This window comes from Ochotona princeps, chromosome 4 (assembly GCF_030435755.1).
Source record: "Ochotona princeps isolate mOchPri1 chromosome 4, mOchPri1.hap1, whole genome shotgun sequence".
Classification (NCBI taxonomy): domain Eukaryota; kingdom Metazoa; phylum Chordata; class Mammalia; order Lagomorpha; family Ochotonidae; genus Ochotona; species Ochotona princeps.
The window spans coordinates 27,323,661-27,346,574 of NC_080835.1; the positions used below are offsets into that span (position 1 = coordinate 27,323,661).

The 22,914-nt window shown below is 39.1% G+C and overlaps 1 protein-coding gene across 2 annotated transcripts in view; it reads left to right on the forward strand.

Annotated features, from left to right (window-relative positions):
* Positions 1-22,914, forward strand: part of CCDC73 (coiled-coil domain containing 73) — a 155,704-nt gene that overhangs the window by 107,803 nt on the left and 24,987 nt on the right. For both annotated transcript variants that reach the window (XM_058663213.1, XM_058663212.1), the window contains exons 10-12: positions 14,773-14,901; positions 15,342-15,401; positions 17,174-17,278. In XM_058663213.1, coding sequence (XP_058519196.1) covers positions 14,773-14,901; positions 15,342-15,401; positions 17,174-17,278 — 294 coding nt within the window. The remainder of the gene's footprint in view (positions 1-14,772; positions 14,902-15,341; positions 15,402-17,173; positions 17,279-22,914) is intronic.

Consider the following 22,914-nt stretch of genomic DNA (forward strand, 5'->3'; position numbering starts at 1 on the left):
CCTAGGTCTCTCAAAAAAGAAACACTAACACAATGGGAAGAAATACCAGAAAAGGTAATGATCCAGATGAGAGTGCCAACACCCTACCAATAAAGGATCAAAAGCCAATGTCTATTTCGGAGATGCAAGATGAAGACATAGAAGATCTACCAGACAAGGAATTCAAAAAAATAATGTTAAAATATGTCAGAGACAATGAGAAGAATTGGGAGGACTTCAAGGAATTCAAGAACCACATAGCCTCAGAAATACAACAAATGAAAAGTAAAATCCTTGACTTAGAGCACAAAATTGAGAGCCTAACCAACAGAACAAATACAGCAGAAGAGAGGATCTCTGAAACGGAAGACACACAAAACGAACATACCCAGTTCATTAAACAGCTGGAGACAAGTCTGAACAAAGCCAATAAGACCATACAAGAAATGAAAGACAACCTCAGAAAATCGAATATTAGGATTATTGGCCTTCCTGAAGGAGCGGAAAAAGAGTCAGCAATGCAAATGGTGCTCGACGAAATTATACAGGAAAACTTCCAAAACACTTGGAACACGAACCCAGCCCAAATCCAGGACAGTCAGAGGACTCCCAGCAGATATGACCCAAAGCGATCTTCACCCAGACATATGGTGCTCAAGTTCCACTCCAATGAAGACAAAGAAAGAATCCTGAGACAAGTACGAAGCAGAGAAAAGATCACATACCGGGGAAAACCAATCAGGATCACTGCTGACTTCTCTGAAGAGACTTTACAAGCAAGAAGAGAATGGACAAAGATCTTCCAAATCCTGAATCAGAACAACTGTCAACCAAGAATATTGTACCCAGCAAAGATCTCATTCATATTTGAGAACGAAATCAAATACTTTCACAGCAAAGAGAAATTAGAAGAATATGCCAGCACAAAACCAGCTCTACAAAATCTCCTTAGAAATGCACTAAATCCAGAAAAAAAGGAGGTGAATCATAAGCAAAGATGGCAAACAGGAAGATCTCCCCACTAAAGTCCACACAAGGAAGGGCAATTACACAGATATCAACACCCACAAAAACAAGTATGGCAGGGCAAAATCACAACCTCTCAGTTTTAACTCTTAACACAAATGGCCTGAACTCACCAATCAAAAGGCATAGATTAACAGAATGGATTATCAAACAGCACCCAACTATCTGTTGCCTACAAGAGACACATCTAACCAGAAGAGATTCGAAGAAGCTGAAAGTGAAAGGTTGGAAACAGATATTTCATGCCAATGGACGAGAAAAAAAGGCTGGGGTAGCTGTCTTAATTTCAGATGATGTGGACTTCAATCTAACACACATCAAAAAGGACAGGGAAGGACATTATATATTGGTGAAGGGACTGATCCATCAGGAAGTAATTACCATTGTGAACATATATGCACCAAATTCAAACGCACCTAGCTACGTGAAGCAATTACGGACTTAAGGGGAGACATAGATATGCACACAATAATAGTGGGTGATCTTAACACCCCACTAACAACAATAGACAGATCAACAAAACAAAAACTCAACAAAGAAACAACAGAGCTCATACAAACAATAGAACAACTGGACTTGGTTGACATTTATAGAACTTTTTACCCTAAGGCCACAGATTATACATTTTTTTCAGCAGTGCATGGCACCTTCTCCAGGATCGACCACATGATAGGACACAAAGCAAACCTAAATAACTTCAAAAAGATAGGAATCATACCATGTACCCTCTCAGACCACCATGGAATGAAGCTGGAAATCAGCAATTCAAAATGCCCCAGGAAATACAGAAACTCTTGGAGGCTGAACAATATGCCATTAAACGAACAATGGATCAGAGAAGAAATTAAAGATGAGATCAAAAAATTTATGGAAACAAATGAAAACTCTGACACAACATTCCAAAATTTGTGGGACACTGCCAAAGCAGTGCTATGGGGTAAACTCATCGCAATTGGAGCTCATGTCAAGGCCCAAGAGAGGCGCCAAATACAAGAACTAAACACACACCTCCAGGAATTGGAAAAACAACAGCAGAAGTGCCCCACACACAATAGGAAACAAGAAATCATCAAAACAAGGGAGGAAATCAACCAGATAGAAATAAAAAAAGCCATACACAAAATCAATGAATCAAAAAGCTGGTTTTTTGAGAAGATAAACAAGATAGACACCCCACTGGCCCGACTGACAAAGAAAAAACAAGAGAAGGCAAGAATTAACAGCATCAAAGATGAAAAAGGCAACATAACAACAGACACCGCATCCATTAAGGCCATAATTAGAAATTACTACAAAGCACTGTACTCCAACAAGTCAGAAGATCACCAAGAAATGGAAAAGTTCTTAGACTTCTACCACCTGCCAAAACTTAGCCCAGAGGCAACAAACGACCTGAACAAACCCATAACTGAAGTAGAGATTGAATCAGTGATTAAAGACCTCCCAACAAAGAAAAGCCCAGGCCCAGACGGCTTCACTACAGAATTCTACAAAACATTCCGAACAGAACTGACCCCAATCCTCTACAAACTCTTCAAAACAATAGAAAAAGAGGCAACCCTTCCAAACTCATTCTATGAAGCCAACATTACCTTAATCCCAAAACCAGACAGAGAACTAACAGAGAAGGAAAACTACAGACCTATCTCTTTGATGAACATTGATGCTAAGATTCTCAACAAAATCCTAGCCAACAGAATTCAAAAACACATCAGACAGATTGTTCATCCAGATCAAGTAGGATTCATCCCTGGAATGCAGGGATGGTTCAACATTCGCAAATCCATAAATGTGATACACTACATCCAAAAACTGAAAAAACAAGAATCACATGATAGTATCAATAGATGCAGAAAAAGCTTTCGACAAAATCCAACACCACTTCCTACTAAAAACCCTAACCAAGGTAGGCATAGATGGAAAAATCCACAACATAATTAAAGCCATATATGAAAAACCCAACGCCAGCATCATACTGAATGGAGAAAAGCTGGAACCCTTCCCACTGAGATCTGGAACAAGACAGGGATGTCCACTTTCTCCACTACTATTCAACATAGTCCTAGAGGTACTCGCTGAGGCCATAAGACAAGAAAAAGAAATCAGAGGAATCCAAATGGGAAACGAAGAAGTCAAACTCTCACTATATGCAGATGATATGATTCTTTATGTAGAAGAGCCAAGAGACTCAATACAGAGACTGCTAGAACTTGTACGAGAGTTTGGTAGAGTGGCAGGGTACAAAATTAATGAACAAAAACCAACAGCCATAGTGTATGCGAACAGCCCCAAGATGGAAAAAGACTTAACCAGCAAGATACCATTCAAAATAACAGAGAAAAGTATGAAATATCTGGGAATAAATCTAACCAAAAATGTAGGAGACTTATTTGAAGAAAACTACAAACTACTTAAAAAAGAAATTGAACAAGACCTCAAGAGATGGAGTAACATCCCATGCTCCTGGATAGGTAAAATCAATATCATTAAAATGTCTATACTGCCAAAAGCAATATATACATTCAACGCAATCCCAATCAAATTGCCCAAAACATTCTTCATGGAACTGGAAACAATGATCCAAAGGTTCATCTGGAAGCACAAAAAACCACGGATAGCTAGAACCATCCTGAAGAACAGGAAGTTAGCAGGGGGAATCACAGTTCCGGACCTCTGGACATACTATAGGGCAGTGGTTATCAAAACAGCGTGGTACTGGCACAAAGATAGAGAGGAAGATCAATGGAGCAGAATAGAAACACCAGAAGGAAACCCACACATATACAGCCAAGTAATCTTTGACAAAAAGACAAACGACAATCCAGGCAAATGGGAAGGTCTGTTCAATAAATGCTGTTGGGACAACTGGTTAATAGCCTGCAGAAACAAAAAAATAGATCCACATCTCCCACCATATACTAAGATCAGATCTAAATGGATAACAGATCTAAACCTACATCCAGAAACCTTCAAACTTTTGGAAGAAAATGTTGGAAACACACTGGAACACTTAGGGGTAGGCCCTCACTTCCTAAAAAAGACTCCAAATGCAGTAGAAATCAAGACCAAAATAAACAATTGGGACCTCATCAAACTAAGAAGCTTCTTTATAGCTAGAGAAACAATCAACAAAGTAAAAAGGCAACCCACAGAATGGGAGAAGATCTTCGCACACGACATAGGTGATAGAGGGCTGATCTCCAGAATATACAAAGAGCTACAAAACAACCAAAATGTCAAAACAAACAAGCCACTCAAGAAATGGGCACGGGAAATGGGCAAACACTTCACAAAGGAACAAACCCAAATGGCAAATAAACATATGAAAAAATGCTCAAGTTCCCTGGCAATAAGGGAAATCCAAATTAAAACATCAATGAGGTACTACCTAACGCCAGTAAGACTGGCCCACGTGAATAAAAGCACCAACAACACTTGTTGGCGAGGTTGCGGGGAAAAGGGAACCCTACTCCACTGCTGGTGGGGCTGCAGGCTGGTACAGCCTCTATGGAAATCAGTATGGAGAATATTCAAACAACTCAAATTCAACATACCGTATGATCCAGCAATAGCACTCCTAGGAATATATCCAGAACACTTGTTTTATGAGAAACCAACATGCACTCCTATGCTCATAGCAGCACAATCAGTAATTGCAAAAACATGGAAGCAACCAAAATGCCCATCAACAGAGGATTGGATAAGAAAGCTATGGTTCATCTACTCCATGGAATACTACTCAGCTATTAAAAAAAACAAAATGCAGTTCTTTGTGGCCAAATGGGCCAAACTGGAAACCATAATGCTAAGGGAAATGAGCCAATCCCAAAAGGTTAAATACCACATGTTTGCCTTAATTTAAGATGATATGATGTTATGTATAATATGTTATGTTTTGAATGTTATATGTTGTGTATAAACTAAAATTGAAGTATAGGTGAGGTGGTCACAGAAGGTGGCTGGGAACCCGCATTTACTTTTAACATATTGGTTACTCATTACTATGTCAATTAATTCCATAATGATGTAAATTTTTGCTGATGGTATGTTGGAGCTTTCAATTGACTGGGATGATACTCTGCTGGCTCTGTCTTCAGACCAGAGAGGGTATACCTAAGAAGCCGTTGAACTTGACTGGACAATAAGATGCTGGACTCTATGTTTGGTGTATGCTTGCAATGGGGGAATCTCAACTGAACTTGAGCTGTGGTTATGCAACAAGGTGGAGAAATCCACCATGGTAGGAGGGTTTGGGGAGGGGTGGGAGAACCCAAGTATCTATTTAACTGTGTCACATAATACAATGTAATTAATGAAGTTAAATAATAAATAATTAAAAAAAAGAAATAAATCTTTTGAAGTTGTAAAAATTGCTTATTAATTCAAAACCCATCAGGTATTATACTTTTTTTTGGTAAGAGACTTTTATTACAGCTTCACTATTTTGTATATTGGTCTTTCACATTTTCTGTATCTTCTTGGCCCAATTGTGGTAGGTTGTATGGGACCAGGAACTTGCCCCACTTCCTTTTTAGGTTTTCTAACTTGTTAGCATGTAGTTGTTCATACTTGTTTCTTTTGAGATTCTATGAATTTTTGTAAACTCAGTTGTACTGTTTCCTTTTCATCTCTAGTTTAACTGAAGATGTTTCTGGTTTTTTATTTATTAGTCTGATTAAAGTTTTAACTATTTTATCTTTTAAAGAAGCAGTTCTTCATTTCCTTGATCTTTTGTTACTGTTAGGTTTGAATTAACTTACTATATTCTGATATCACTTCCTGCCTCCTACTACTTTTGAGCTTGATGGTTTGTTTCTTAGAGGTGTATAGTTAGATTGTTTAGGTGAGATATATTTTTGATGTAGTGTTTATCAGTATAGGAATCTCTCTAAATGATTTTTTATTCTGTGTTTTAAAAAGATGTGTTTATTTTTATTTGAAAGGCAAAATTATAGAGAGAATGCAGTAGAAATAGAGAGAGATCTCCCATTTGCTGGTTTATTCCCCAGATGGTGACAGTGGCCAGAGTTGAGGTGATCCAAAGCTGGATGCCAGGAACGCCTTGCTGGCTTCCAGTGAGGGTGTAGGGTACCGAGGACTTAGGCCATCCTTCTCTGCTTTGTTGGACCATAAGTAGAGAGCTGGATTAGAAGTGGAGCAGCTAGGACGTAAACCAGCGTCCATATGTGATGCTAGTGTTTGCATGTAGAAGCTTGGTGTGCTGAGCCACCGTGCCAACTCCTATCTTATCTATTTTTAAATATTGTATTTTAATCTTCAGTTGTTTCCAGAATTTTTAAAAAAGATTTATTTATTTTTATTGGAAAGACAGATATACAGAGAGGAGGAGAGACAGAGAGGAAGATCTTCTGTCCGATGGTTCACTGCCCAAGTGACCGCAAAGTTTGGAGCTAAGCCAATCCGAATCCAGGAGCCGGGAGCTTCTCTGGGGCTCCCACGTGGGTGCAGGGTTCCAAAGCTTTGGCCCTTGCTCAACTGCATTCCCAGGTCACGGGCAGGGAACTGGATGGAAAACAGGGCTACTGGGATTAGAACTGGCACCCATATGGGATCCCTGTGTGTGCAAGGCGAGGTCTTTAACCACTATGCTATCACACTGGGCCCTGTTTCTAGAATTTTCAATTTCCTTTAAAATTATTTTCAGTGATCTGTTGGTCATTCACGGGTGTGTTGTTTAGTTCTCATGTGTGAAAAATGTCCAGGTTTGCGGCCACTGTTGATTTTCTGGTTTTATGTTGAAGAGGGTAAAAAAGCATATTATATGATTTTGGCTTAGAAAATTTGTTGTGGCTTACCAGTGTTCAACGTCTGATTGGAAGAATGTCTATTCTGGTATTAAGTAAAACGATGCATAAATGTCTTTTAAGTCCATTTACTGTATCGCAGCTCTGAAGAATGTTTGTTAGTTTTTTTGTCTGAATTATCGTTCTTTTTTTAAAGTGGAATGTTGAAGTCCCCAGCTGCTAATGTGTTTGTAGTCTGTAGACTCCTTTAGGTATATTGGTGTAATAATATTTGCTATATATATATATATATATTTGAATCTTCTGGTATTAGGGAAATACATATTTATAATAGTTATATATTCTTCCTGAGTTGATCCTTTTATCAATATATAGTGACCCTGTTTGTCTCTTCGTTTTTTTTTTTTTAACTTAGTTTGCTTGATTTAATTTTCTTCCCATGTGTTATCTTTTTCCAGATCTTCACTTACAGGTCTTTACCTATGAAGTAAGTTTCTTACAGGCAGCATATATAGTTTTGTATTGTTTCATTTTTCTCCACCAGCTGGGTTGGACTCAAATTATTCAAATATCAGAATTCTGAGTACCTTTGAATGGGTACTCCTTTTGTTTTATTAGTTTCTAATGATTTTTATATTCTTTCTTCCTTCTTATTTATCTTTTTGTTTTATGTTTGTGTACTTTGGTTGTTGTGGTGATGAGGTTTGATTCTCTTTCATGTTTATGTTTCTGCTCTAATAGGTAGTTTTGTGCATACATGTATTTTCATTATGGCAGTTATTTTTGCTTTTTTAAAGATTTATTTATTTTTATTGCAAAATCAGATTTATGGAGAAGGAGAGACAGGGAAAAAAATCTTCCATTCACTGCTTCACTCTAAAATTGGCTCTAATGACCAAACCTGAGCTGATCTGAAGCCGTGAGCGAAGAGCTTCTTCCAGGTCTCCCACATGGGTGCAGGGTCCCCAGGCTTTGGGCCGCCCTTGACTGCTGTCCTAGGCCACAAGCAGGGAGCAGGAAGGGAAGTGGAGCAGCTGGGGCATGAACTGGCACCCGTATGGGATCCCAGCGTGTGCAAAGATTTAACCGCTGAGCCATCATGCTGTACCTTATCTTACCTACTTTTTAAAAAAGATGTATTTATTCATTTGCAGAGCAGAGTTAGAGAAAGAGAAAGAGATCTTCCCTCTGCTGGTCACTCCCCAAATGGCTGCAGTGACTGAGTTTGGATCACATCACAGTCAGGAGTCAGGAGTATGGCTGTTGATGCCACAAGCCCCAGTAACACTATTTTTTTCACGTGCACATTTCAGGATCTTTTGCTTATGTTTGATTGAAGAGAGCTTGATGATCATGTGTCTTGGTGTAGGTTGCTTTTGATCAAGCCTGTTGGGAGTTCTGTGCCCCTCCTGGATCTTGTTTCCCAATTCTTTCTCCAGATTAGACGAATTTTCCTTGATTATTTCATTAAATATATTTGTTAAATCAGTTTCTCTTTCTGCACCTTCTGGGACTCCCAAAACTCTTACATTTGGTCTCTTACTAGTGTCTTTCAATTCTTGAAAAATTTTTTGGCCTGATCCAGCTCTGCTTCCAGTTTTTTGTTTGCTTGTCCCTGATGACAGGAAATACGTTCCAATTCTGAGATTCTTTCTTCTGCTTGTGTCATTCTGGTTTGGAGACTCTCCATTGTGCTTTTAATTAGCTCTACTGTGTTCTTAATTTCTGATATATCAGCCTTGATTTGCTTTATTGCTGCTTTTTCCTGTTTAACATAATCCTTAAATTCTTTGAACTCTTGTATGTGCTTGTCATTGTTGATTAGAAGCTTTAAAATGAGTTTTATGAATTCTGTGTTCCCCATTTTCTCAGTGTCTTCCTCAGTTAACTCTGAGGTTGGCAAGGGCTTTTGCTCCTTTGCAGGGGAGTTTTCAGTAATATTCGTGATGCCTTTGTCTCTTCTTTTGCTCTTGGTCATTGTACTTCTGCTTATTAGATTCTTCTCCTTTGGACAGGTTTCTAAGCTGTGTCACCCACAGGTCTACAGTTCGATTTTACTTACTGCGGTTTGTACACACCTCTTTGCTTGCAGCCACTTGTGCCACAACCTGCAGCAAGTTCCCGGTCTGGGTTCTTATGTTAGATTTCCACCATGGTCTCTGTAGCCCCAACTCCTGGCTCACCATTCTCCACCTCCTGTGATATCATGCTAAGGTTACACTGTTGCTCTGCAACCTTTCTCTTACTTCCGGTTGGAGCAGGTCCCAGGATTAGAGAGACATAATGTCCAACAGGTTCTATTTCTATACAGGAAAATGTATTAGTCTATGTCCTACAACCTTGCTATAATTGCTTATTAATTTCTTTTTTTAAAAAGATTTATTATTATTGGAAAGCCGGATATACAGAGTAGAGGAGAGACAGAGAGGAAGATCTTCCCTCCGATGGTTCACTCCCCAAGTGAGCCGCAACGGGCTGATGCGCACTGATCCGAAGCCAGGAACCTGGAACCTCTTCCGGGTCTCCCACGCGGGTGCAGTGTCCCAAAGCTTTGGGCCATCCTTGACTGCTTTCCCAGGCCACAAGCAGGGAGCTGGATGGGAAGTGGAGCTGCCGGGATTAGAACCGGTGCCCATATGGGATCCCGGGCTTTCAAGGCGAGGACTTTAGCCGCTAGGCCACGCCGCCGGGCCCCAATTGCTTATTAATTTCAAGAGATACGTTTGTTTGCTTTTGTTAACTTCAGATTCTCTACATAGGTAATCATGCCATCCATGAGTAGTTCTTTTTTATAATCCTCCCCAATTTGTGTATTATTTATTTATGTATTTATTAAGTCTTACTGAATAGCTAAGACTCCCAGTAGGGTGTTGAAAAGAATTAAAGAGAGCAAATGTCTTTCCCTTGGTCCTGATCTCAGTGGAGCTTCTAGTTTCTCACCACTAAGTAGAACCCAGAACTCTATCTCTATCTCAATCTCCCATATTGGTGCAGAGGCCCAAGAATCTGAGGACATCTTACAGCTTTCTCAGGCACAATAAGGAGCTGGATCAGAAATGGAACAGCCAGACTTCAACTGGTACCCACACGAGATGCCAACATTAAAGCATTATGGCACTGGCTAAACCAGCTGCACCACAAAGCTAGCCCCTAGAAATTACTTTTAAAAAACTAATTATGTGGGTCCGGCGGCATGGCCCAGTGGCTTAAGTCCTCGCCTTCAATGCCCCGGGATCCCATATTGGCGCCGGTTCTAATCCCGGCAGCTCCACTTCCCATCCAGCTCCCTGCTTGTGGCCTGGGAAAGCAGTTGAGGACGGCCCAATGCATTGGGACCCTGCACCCGCGTGGGAGACCCAGAAGACATTCCTGGTTCCCGGCATCGGATCGGCACGCACCAGCCGTTGCAGCTCACTTGGGGAGTGAAACATCGGATGGAAGATCTTCCTCTCTGTCTCTCCTCCTCTCTGTATATCTGACTTTGTAATAAAAATAAATAAATCTTTAGTCACTCTTCACCGTGGTGTTGGGGACTTTCCTGCACACCGCCCCCCCAAAAAAATGTTCTGCACCTTAATTGTTGACAAATGTCTTGTTAGAGTTACAAGCCAGTCTAGATTATCCTAAAATCTGCCAAGATCAGTAAAATTATACTTCAACACAACAAATGGCTAAATACTAAAATGAAATAGACACGAGACAGCTGAATGGTACCTTATAGACATTTTAAGGTATATAGCAGCCGGTCCTGTATACAAACTAAAATTGAAATGTCAATGAGCAAATCATAGGTTGTGGTTAAGAACTTGTTTTTTGGTTTTTTTTAACATACTGGTTACGCAAAGCCATGTCAATTCCATAATGTTACAAATTGCTGTTAATGTTATATTGGGACTCTTAATTGACTGGGATGATATTCTACCAGCTCTAACTTTGGGCCAGAAATGGTCTCCCCAAGAAACTGTTCAACCCATCTGGACAATAAGTAGCTGGACTCTATGTTTGGTATATGTTTGCAAGGAAAGAATCTTGATTGAATTTCAACTGTAATACTGCACCAAGGTGGAGGAATCCACCAGGGGGGAGGGGCGTGAGGAGGGGTGGGGGGATTCCCAGAGCCTATGAAACTGTCACATAATGCATAATAATTAATTAAAAAAAAATAAATCTTTAAAAAAAAAGTAAAAAAAACTAATTATGCTTCAAAAGCGTGAAATAGGGCCTGGCAGTGTGGCCTAGCGGCTTAATTCCTTACCTTGAATGTACCGTGATCCCATATGGACGCCGGTTCTGATCCCAGCAGCTCCACTTCCCATCCAGCTCCCTGCTTGTGGCCTGGGAAGGCAGTTGAGGATGGCCCAAGGATTTGGGACCCTGCACCTGACTCAGAATAGGTTCCTGGTTCCCGGCATCGGATTGGCGCAGCACCGGCCCGTTGCGGCTGACTTGGGGAGTGAATCATCGGACGGCAGATCTTCCCCTCTGTCTCTCCTCTCTGTATATCTGACTTTCTAATAAAGAAAAATAAATCTTTATATAAAAAAAAAGCGTGAAATAGGGACAGATTGGGGGCTTTAATCTGCTCATTGACTCCCTGCATTTCCCTTTTTTTAACATGAGAAGGAAAAGTTACATTTGAAAATAGGTTTGGAATCCCAAATAAAAAAATTTTTCCAAAAAAATTTTTTGGCAATATAAACTTCAGATGGAAATATAAATGATTAAATATTAATTCAGGAATTATGAACAAACACATTTCAGTGATGTCCCTTTGGGTTCATTTTTTAGTTTTGTATTTTATCAGTGACATAAATAATATCAAGTTTGGTGATTGAATTTAAATATTAGTCTTTTATTTAAGTAGTATCTGTGTTATGGGAAGATCATACTTTATCAATTTCCATACTAAACTCTTTACATTAATAATTAATGTTTCAGGGCTTGGCGGCGTGGCCTAGTGGCTAAGGTCCTCACCTTGATCCCATATGGCCGCTGGTTCTAATCCCGGCAGCTCCACTTCCTTTCTGTCTCTCCTCCTCTCAGTGTATCTGACTTTGTAATAAAAATAAAATAAATCTTTAAAAAAAATTAATGTTTCATTGTAACATTATCAACTTTTATATTCCTAATATATTGCTTAAGGCTCTGTATTATAGATTAGGTGAGGGTTATGTAAATTTAAATGCATGGAGAAATACTGGTGGCGGATTTGTGTTAAGAGGTGAAAAATATCTGTTCTGTGTTGTTCATAAAATACTTCTTTTTCCTTAAATATGCTGATATGTCTTGCATTCTTGGCCTGTGCCACCCCAAAACGTTATTGTCTGTGTCCATGATACCAAATTGTTCTTGGGAAGAATTCATTACCGTTGAGACGTCAAAGTTTAACAGAAAGGGTAAAAAATTTAAAGTATATTTTAGGAGACGAATTTTAGCATCTTACAGATTCTGAGAATACTAATTATTTTATATGCTTTATTTGACTTGAATTTTTATTTTAAGAACAATTTATTTTTTGAATTTTCAGACATTAATCAAATCTAGTGACATGTAGTTATATCACTCATTTAAAATTTACAATCATTAATTTTCCCAAAGATAATTTTCATTTACTTTTATACTGTCCTGTGAATTTGTCCAGAAAGCTAAGCAGTTAAATTCTGGTTTGTGATAAGATGGACTTTATTCCTTCCCTGCTTTCCTTCCTTTTTCTTTCCTTTCTTCCTTCTCTCCCTCCTTCCCTCCCTTCTCTCCTCCTTCCTTCCTTTTATTCTTTCTAACTTTTATTTTTTTAAGCAAAGTTAAGCAGACAAAATTTTGTTGTTAGGTAAAACTAGGTATTCCAGTTCTGCATGCTGGGTTCATCATTATGGCAGTCATGAAGAACTCCTGATAGTATCTGTGAGCCGTATTCATAACCTCTGCTATTTGTCTGAGTAAACGTCCGAACATTCAAGGAGATAGTGATATTGAACAGACTACCCCATGCCCGAAAAGGAGGGGTAGAGGAGACAGCAGTGTTGTATTTATGACTCTAGGAACTATAAGTTGTAATTTATTGAGATCAAAGCATGTGCTGTTTATTTGCTACACTCACAGCTTTGAATAAAATGGCTGAAAAACAGTGCACTAACAGTTTAGGTCACTTAAAAGCTTATAAGGCTATAAAAATAACAAGCATATTTTTCAGTGGAAAATAATTTATTGGAGTTCTTTGATTTTAATTTGTTATTCACTTAAGATAAAGTAGTTAACATATAAGAAGAAAAGATGTAAGGAATGATTAGTTTTTGCTTTTGTTAGCCCTATACTGGTTTTCTGTCCCTACTCTTCTCTCCTAGCTCTCTTTGTTTCATAATAATTATGCTTTAGGATATTTCCTACAAGAGTTGGTTCCAACAGCTCAACAATTTAACAGTCCATTTAAAAATCGGCAAAGGACATGAACAGCATTTTTCGAAGAACGAATCACAGATGACCAACAGACACATGAAAAAATATTCAGAATCAGTATCCATCAGGGAAATGAAAAAAAAGAAAAGCCACAATGAAATTTCACCACATCCAGTTAGAGTAGCGATCATTAAAAAATCAGTAAATATTGGTGAAGGGAAAGTTATTGGTGGGGAGAAAGTTACCCTAATCCACTGCTGGTAGAAATATAAACTGTTATAACCATGATGGAAGACAACACGGAGATTCCTCAGAAATCTGAAAGTAGACCTACCATGTGTCCCAGGCTTTCCATTCTTGGGAGTTTATCCAAATGAAATGAAATCAGTATCTGAAAGTCATTTGTACCTCCATGTTTATTGTAGTTTAAATCACAATAGCTAAGATATGGAATCGACCCAGATGTCCAACTGATGATAAATGTGATATATATGCACGCTGGAATACTACTGAGCTACAAAAAAAGAATAATCCCTGTCTTTTGTAAGAAAATTGGTAACAACTGGAAACTATTGTGTTTAGGGAAATAAGCCAGTTACAAAAACCCCAAGTATTTTATGTTTTCTTTGATATGTGACAGTTAATATATGGCAAACTGCCATTTTCAACCCTTGTTTATACTTCCATGTGGTCATCCTATTTTTTTCTTGTTTAATATTATGGTTAGTGATATATCAAGCCTGTAATTTTACAATGAACTAAAATTATGTCTTTGCAAAACAATGAAGGGTTGAAAAGAAGCGATAGAAGGGAATTGAGTTTGTGGGGAAGGGAAGTGGGATTGACTTCTGGGAACTGCACTTGTGGAATTCATGAAATTTTTTATTATTATGAAAAAGCCAAATAATAAATAAATAAAAGCAAGACCAGGCCTCATTGAGCCAGGAACTCAATCCAGTCTGTGTTAGTAGCAGGACGGTAGGAACTTGAGCTATTACCTGCTGCCTACCAGGGTGCATGTTAGAGGAAAGGGATCTGAGCAGAGCTGGGACTGAAGCCTAAGCATTCCATTAAGAGACACAATTGTTCCTAGAACATCTTAACTGGGAAGTGCCTTCTTGATGCCCTTCATCATAGGATTTTCTTTATGTTTCTGATAGATTCCTGTAATATTCAGATAATATTCATTGCATTATAATTATTCCATACATAAGTTTTTCTTACTAGATGCTAATGCATGTGGGAAGTGAGAATCTTTTATTGTCATCTCAGAAGATGTTTGATGAATAAGTATTGAATGAAAATATATCCTAGTTCTGAATGGTTAGTTCTTTTGGTTAGTGCACCCTTTCAGATCTAGAGCCATATAAACTATCACTATGCTATTGACCTTGTCTGTCTATAGCCACAGACTGAATACTCAAATTCACTAATCCTGCAAGAGAACTAGGAAAAGGAGGCTTTGGTGGACAAATATTATCATCTCGATATATGAAATACAACAAATTATAATTATAGATTTAAAGTTGGAATTTCAAACTGTGAGAACATTACCTTCCCATGAATGAATATGCATACTAAATTTTCTGATTGATGTTTTTATGTTAAGGAACTTAAAAGAATATCCTCAGACTTGATAAAATCCAAGGTCACATGTCAGTATAAGATGGGAGAAGAAAACATCAATCTAACAACTAAAGAACAAAAATTTGAAGAACTTGAAGAAAGATTGAGAATGGTATTTGATTAAGTATTTTTAAATTTATAAAAATGTTTCAGTAGAATGAAAGCTTCAGCATCATAACACAAAATGTTCTTTTTAAAGTTAATATAATCAAGCTAATATAAATCTCTTCTAAATCAAATAATTTTGGCACTAGCATGTCATTAGGACAATAACATTTACAACCATTTTACTTCTACTTACAGGTAATGTTATAACTGTATTCAGAATATCTCTGGAGATGAGAAATGTGTAGTTTTTGCCATTTAAAAGTTTATAACAGCTTATATTAGGCGTCTTATAACTTCTTCAATTCATGGGAGTCACTCTTTCAACATCCCAAAAATGTGGGTACTCTGATGAATAGGACTTGATACTCCCAAACTTACTGATCCCTGAATTTAGAGATTGCAAGATTTTAAATAACACCTTTAAAATTATTCATACTTTTAAAGGAGTTAGAATTAAATAAGAAGATTACTGAAGAGATTACCTACATTCAAGAAGAAAAGCAGGTAAGCAATCATATTTATGAAGAAAATATTTTTAAAAATTAATTACATAGTGAGAAATAATCCAGCTATAGAATCAATGGAATCATGCCTAGGTGAGTGCATAGTATATAATAAGCACTCAGCTAATGTGGTTCATTGAATGGTACAGTCACACCTTTTTAACCAATCTCAAATATGCTCACCTTCAGGTATAAATCAGGTTCTTTCTCCTGTTAGTTTAAACCAATGATATCTAGCAGATAAGTAATGGAATGCGTACTTAATTCATGCTTTTTCAGACTTTATACTTCCATTTCAATCTTTGTTATTTATAATTCTTGTATTTAAAAAATGTGAAACATTAACTTGTTTCATTTTTTCTTCTGGTTCTTGACCGTTTGATTCTAAATGAACTCTGTGACATTCCCAAGGGTAGGAATCATCCAGCTAGTGGGATGCATTAGGCCTGCAAATCTTTTATGTCAGGTCCTGCCAAGGCAGCCACACATGAGACTAGAAATTCGATAAGTTTATAGCAGACTAATTTTTAAAAATATTTATTTATTTATTTGACAATGTTGACATAATTAGGGTAAAAAGGTTCAAGCACTACAGGAAGATGGGCAAGACAATTAGTTCCGTATTGTTTCCTTAATATATCCTATGTAAAAGGGGATTTTAAGGGAGAAGCCCCACCCAGTCTCCCACCCACCCCAGGTTCCAGATGTGGGGCATGCTCCGAGGGTCTGGCTTAAGTGGTTTTGATAGTTCAACAGTTATGAATCGCTGCCACTCTCACCACTCCAAGCACGATGAGGTCGTTGGAGAATCCACTGATTGACATAGTCCATCATAGAGCCTCTGTTTGCCCAGTATTTTCATTGCCAACATATAGCTGAGGCAGTTGATTGGCTTGTTCTGTCCTCTTCTGAGTCCGGAAGCTCGATTGGGGGGATCCCCAAAGAAACTTTGTCTGAGGTGTTCCCAGACCAGGTCTTGTATGTACTAGCAAGTACAGGGCTTGGCACAGTCCATCTCCCGATCAGCTGGTGGTTGCAGTTGCTGGGTTGGTTCTGTTTCCATCCCTGTCTTCCACTGGAACCAATGGGTGTTTGCAGTCTAGCCTGGTTCTGCCCAGTACATACTTGGCCCTCACATAAACCAGTGGGAGCTGCAGCCTAGTTGGAGTGACCCACAATAACCCCCACCAGGCCCGCCCCCTACCCTGGTTTGCCAGTATGTGTGGCAGACTAGTCCAGCCTGTCCCACAGCCCTTCTAGCAGACTTAATTTTTGTATGGCTCATGAATGATGTTATATCCAAATGGCATTTGATAGGAAAAGATCCATCACCCCTCTGCCCATTATGGCATTAAAAAATACTTATAATTTATAATATTATAGCTCATATAAAGTTTTAGGAGAGATACATTTATTATGTAGATAGTTGAGCCAACAAAAGTTTCAGTTTGGAATTCTTCACATTTTTTTTCAGTAATGTGTTTGAATCCATGGCCTATTTCACTTGATTTTAGGCAAAAGGCCAAAAAGCGATGAATCCATGGTCTATTTCAAGTAATTGTTGATTAGTTGAGGGGCATTTGGAAGTAGTACTTCATAGAAAATCATGTAATAGAAATTATTTTAGATAATTAAATTGTAAAGTACACCGTTAGTGTAAGTTACTGAAATTAAAATATAAATATAATGGATTAAGAAGCTAGAAAATGTGTTTGGAGAATGATACATTATATCTTAAAATTTTAAGATTGATAAATTTTTATATTTTTGAAGGGTATCATCATTTCTTTTCAACATATGCAGCAGTTACTTCAGCAACAAACTCAAGCCAATACTGAAATGGAAGCAGAATTGAAGAGGCTAAAGGAAAATAACCAGGTTGTATAACCATTTATCTGTGGTTCATTTTCATTTAGTGAGCTACTTAGTTGCATCTATTTATGACGATCATTTTGAATTTTTGACTCAGACATTGATTTCCTTCTTCAACTTGATATCAGTATCTATAGGAATGAAATTTTTTTCAACATCTAAAGTCATTAGTTGTTAAAGAAATATCTGGCCTAGTTTTATAGCACAACAGATGGGATTCTTCTTTGTCTTAAAATTGTAGCCAGGGTCTAAAGCTAAAAATAAAAGGTGAAGGATGAACATTGTAGTACAGTAAGTTGAGCTTTCTGTTTGCATCCCATGAGCATTTGGTTCAGGTCTTGGCTACTCTGCTTCCCATTCAGCTTCTTGCTAATGTACCTGAGGCCAACATGGTACCAGGGGGACAGTGGTTGGCAAGAAGGGGAACTTGGGAGTTGTGATGCATCTTTTTACGTCATTAAGTAGAAAATAAATAACATGAAAGATTGCATGAGAGGCTACGAAGAACAGCAAAAAGTTTTATACTTAGTGCCTTATTCTCCTTTCTCTCTTTCCTTTTCTGTCCCTTGCTTTCCCTTCCCTTCCTGTCCCTTACCTTTCCCTTTCCCCTTCCCCTTTCTCTTTTCTTTTCTCTTTTCCTCTTCTCTCCCTCCCTCCCTCCCTCCTTCTCTCCCTCCCTCTTTCCCTCTTTCCCTCCCTCCCTCCCTCCCTTCCTTTTATCCTTTCTTCCTTCTTTCCTGCCTGCCTTCTTCCTTTCTCCCTCCCTTCTTCCTTCTTTCCTTCCTTCCTGTTTTTTCTCCATATCTCTTTTCCCCCTTCCCTCTCTCCTTGCCTCCTGCCTGCCTGCCTGCCTGCCTGCTTTCCTTCCTTCCTGCCTTCCCCCATTCTCTTTCTCCTTGTTTGAAGCAGAAAGAGAAATAGGAAGATGGACAGTTGCAGAGAGTTGGTCTGTCCACAGGCTCATGCTCCAAATGTCACAGCAACCAGACCTGGATCAGGTTGAACTCCGGAGCTGGGAACTCCATCTGGTTGTCCTGCATGGGTAGCCCGAACCACGGCATTTGAGCCATCAGCTGCTGTCTCCAGTCAACACAGGAAGCTGGATTGGAAATGGAATAGTCATGATATAACCAAGTCTGATATGGGATATGGGTGTCCTAAATGCATGCCCCTCCCTCCTTTTTCATTTTGCACCAAGCCTCACAAATTATGTAAAGTTGATTATCATTGAATAGAACAAAATTTAACAATGGCAGGTGTATCTCCTTATCTTTGATGTTCTGTGGCTTGCTATGTAAAAAAGAGTTTTGCTTTCCTTATTTTTCTTGCCCTCCCCCAAACTGTAAGAGACCAGAAGAAGGAGAGAAAGAGTGGTGTTGTCCAACCTCCCTTTAATCATTTTTTTTCTATTCATTTATTCATTAATTACATTGTATTACATGACACAATTTCATAGGTACTGGGATTCTCCCCCCTTCACCCCAAACCCTTCCCCCATGGTGAGTTCCTTCACCTTGATGCATAACCACAGCTCAAGTTCCGTTGAGATTCCCTAATTAAAAGCTCACACCATACAGAGTCCAGCATCCCACTTGTCCAGTCAAGTTCAACGGCCTCTTAGGGAGGGGAGGCCCTCTCAGGTTTGAAGGCAGAGCCAGCAGAGCGTCACCTCGATCAATTAGAAGCTCCAACATATCATCAGCAACAATCCAGGTACGATGAAACTGGTGCAGAGTCCACTGATTGACATAGTCCCTCTTAGGGTTTCCCCTTGTCCAGTTTTTCGCTGCAAACATATAGCTGAGGTGGTTGATTGATCTACTCCATCTTCTATCTTTTCTTGGTTAATGTTTTGATTCCTCCATTTTGTTCAGGGGAATCCCCAAAGAAACTTTGAGGTGTTCCCAGTCCAGGCTCCTACATGCACTACTAGTAAGCACAGTGCCTGCCACAGTCCATCACTCCGATCAGCTGGTGGTTGTAACCCCTGGGTTGGATCTGAGCCCCGACCTCCATTGGAACCAATGAGTATTGCAGCTCTTCCCGGCTCTGCCCATCACACACTCGTCCCTCACCTAAACCAGTGGGAGGTGTGCTGGTTGGGTGCTGCATTCCCTATTGGCACAGGCCATTTCACCTTGGCATTTGGTGTTTTGTACTGTTTTTATCGCAACCAAACCTGGCCAGGCCCCCACCTTTAATCATTTTAACTGTTCAAGCAGAATACTAATTAAAATCTTTCAAAGGCCTATGAAAAACAACAGTGTTTCTCAACTGCACCCACCCTTTACTTGAATAACAAGGACTTTTACTCTAATATGTTGGAACTAATTCGAAGGAACATACGTAATTTTCCTGAATTCTTTGAGTAGCTGTTACCAATGCCATGTCATAATATATGTAAAAGAGCTTAAACAAAGGGCTAAAGACTAGCTAAATCAATCGTTTCAATTCATAATGAAATATAGACCCAGAAAATGTAAGTTGTGTAGTTCCAGGCCTCATGGTTCGTAACAAAGCCAGGATTAAATCTTTGTCTTGATTCTGATCCACCACTATTTCTGCAACATTATACAGTTGAGATGTTTTTCCTAAATTTGACAAGGTGTCCCAATTTTGTTAGATCAGTAATGTTGAAACAACTTTTTCTTTAAGAATGTTATGTAGACTAGGCTTTATGTTATGTTTTTAAGATTTATTGTATTTGAAAGGCAGAGTTACAAAGTGGGGTAGGGAGGGAGGGAGAGAGACAGAGATCTTTCATCTATTGATTCATTGCCCAAATGATTGCAGTGGTCAGGGCTGGACCAGGCCAGAGTCAGGATCCAGAGCCAGGAGCTTCATCTGGGTCTCCCTAATGAGTTCAGGAGCCCAAGCACTTTTTGCTGTCTTTTACTGCTTTTGTAGGCACATTAGCAGGGAACTGGATCAGAAGTAGAGCATCTGGGACTCAGATTGGAGCCCATATGGTTGCCTGTGTGAGATAACACTGGCTCCAAAACCACAACCTTTTTTTAAGCAGCTCTTTTTAAAAAAATATATGTGTATTTTTAAAAAGATTTACTTATTTTTATTGGAAAGGCTGGTTTACAGAGAGGAGAGAGTAGAAAAGGAGAGAAAGATCTTCTGTCTGCTGGTTCACTCCCCAAGTGGGTGCAGCGACTGGAGCTGAGCTGATTAAGAAGCCAGGAGCCTAGAGCTTCTCGGTCTCCCACATGGATGCAGGGTCCCAAGGCTTTGGGCCATCCTCTACTGCTTTCCCAGGCCACAGGCAGGGAGCTGGAAGGGAAATGGAGTATCTGGGGCACGAACCAGTGCCTATATGATATCCCAGTGCTTGCAAGGATTTAGCCACTGAGCCATCGTTCTGGGACCCACAGCTCTTTACAGCTCTTTAACTTGCTCTTTGTAAGCTCCCTCTAAACTTACACATTGTAAATTCTACACAGCATTCAGTAGTCATAGATATACAGTTAAGTGTTTTTTTTGTGGCTGCAGAACCTTCTAACTGTGTGAAATCTAAAATAATCCAAATGCCTTTCTATTTAGTTGTTCCTATTTAGTTGCTGCAATTATTATGTGGTACTTAATAGTATGTGGAAATTTCATGTAAAATTTAAAAGAATTGTTAGGAACAGAGTAGAAATTTTAGCTTTTTATTTTGGTAAGTAAGGACACTAAAAAATAACATCTATCATCACTAGCCTTTTATGAAAGAGCATTTTAACATCAAAAATGTATGAAGGACATAATCTCAAGCCAAGGGACAGGTCTTCATATAAAAAGACATTTGATGACCTTATATTGACATTTTTTGCCATGGACTAGTGAAAATTTTGTCATGGATCACTGCTTGTCTGCAGATTGGTCTCTGTGAACCAATGATATATAGCATAACACAATATTCATGCTGAATTGTTGCTAAGGATTGTGCTGTATAGAAATCTCAAGTGTTTTTTTGAGGAGCATTCTAATTCCACCTGTACTGAAAGGGATCATTACTCTTGATAATGGCCAACTGTTTTTCAGTGCTCTGCTATCATGCTGTCATCTGTCTTACTTTTTCTTAATAGTAAATTTTTTGCTGATGGTATGTTGGAGCTTTCAATTGACTGGGATGATACTCTGCTGGCTCTGTCTTCAGACCAGAAAGGGTATACCTAAGAAGCCGTTGAACTTGACTGGACAATAAGATGCTGGACTCTATGTTTGGTATACGCTTGCAATGGGGGAATCTCAACTGAACTTGAGCTGTGGTTATGCAACAAGGTGGAGGAATCCACCATGGTGGGAGGGTTTGGGGAGGGGTGGAGAGAACCCAAGTACCTATGAAACTGTGTCACATAATACAGTGTAATTAATGAATTAAAAATAATAAATAAATAATAAAAAATAGTAGATTTTACATCATGGAGAGCTACATTCTCAGTATAAAAATATTTCCTACTCAACTAATCCTGTTAAAAGCAATTGTGTTCCTGTAATCATAGTATTAAAAAGAACAATGTACTTAGTTTGCTTCAATAAGCATGGTGTTAATCTGGCACATAGTTGGAACTCATGAAAATTGTTGAATAAATGATGAACAATGAATAAGTTTGCTTTCTTCCAAAGTTTAGGTATTTCCCAGAACTTCTATTGAAACATGTCAAGTTGAATCCACACTCATTTTTTCTTTCTTTGGAAACTGCAATGAAATAACCTTAATAACTCTACAAGGATAAAGAAGTGAGTTTAGGAAATTGTTCTCCCTCCTCCGACCTCTTTAATTTTTTTTTCTTCATGTGGGCACCAGAGCTGGGTTTTCAGTGGTTAAGATACAGGTGAAGACAGCTATGTCTCACATTGGAAAATCTGGGTTTAGTACCCAGTAATGTCTCCTCACTCTAGCTTCCTGCCAGCATAGACCCTAGGAGGTATTAGTGATTCAAGTCATTGGATTCTTGGCACTCACATGGAGAACCTTGAAGGAGCTCCTAGCTGCAGACTGCATCCAGCCCAGTGGCAGCCACTTTAGGCATCTGAGGAGAATATCCCTGGATAGCAGCATTTACATACTAGCTCTATTTCTCTCTCTCTCTCCCACTCACTCACTCAAATAAATGCAGATGAGAACCAGATGGAGAATTGACAGTTTACTTAGCATATGAATAGTAGGAACCTACCCCAAAGATATAAAGTGGTCAGAATGCAGTTGTCATGTACCTCTGGAGTGGTGAGTTGCAACTGAGCATTTCACCTCCAGATTTTTCCCTCATCTTGCAAAAAATAGGCGCCACTCCTCTCTTTGCAGATTTTTGTGGGAGATTTTGAAATATAGTTGAGATTGGGAGCATACAGTGATATGCTGGAGCCAGCCTCCGGGTCTCCCACGTGGGTGCAGGGTCCCAAAGCTTTGGGCCGTCCTCGACTGCTTTCCCAGGCCACAAGCAGGGAGCTGGATGGGAAACGGGGCTACTGAGATTAGAACTGGCGCCCATATGGGATCCTGGTGCGTTCAAGGCGAGGACCTTAACCACTAGGCCTTGGTGCCAGGCCCCCAAAACAGGTTCTTAAAAACAGTGATGCATTGACTGTGTTACACATACCTCACATACTGACCATTAATGAAAATGGCCAGTGTTGCAGGTCAAGGTTTGGTT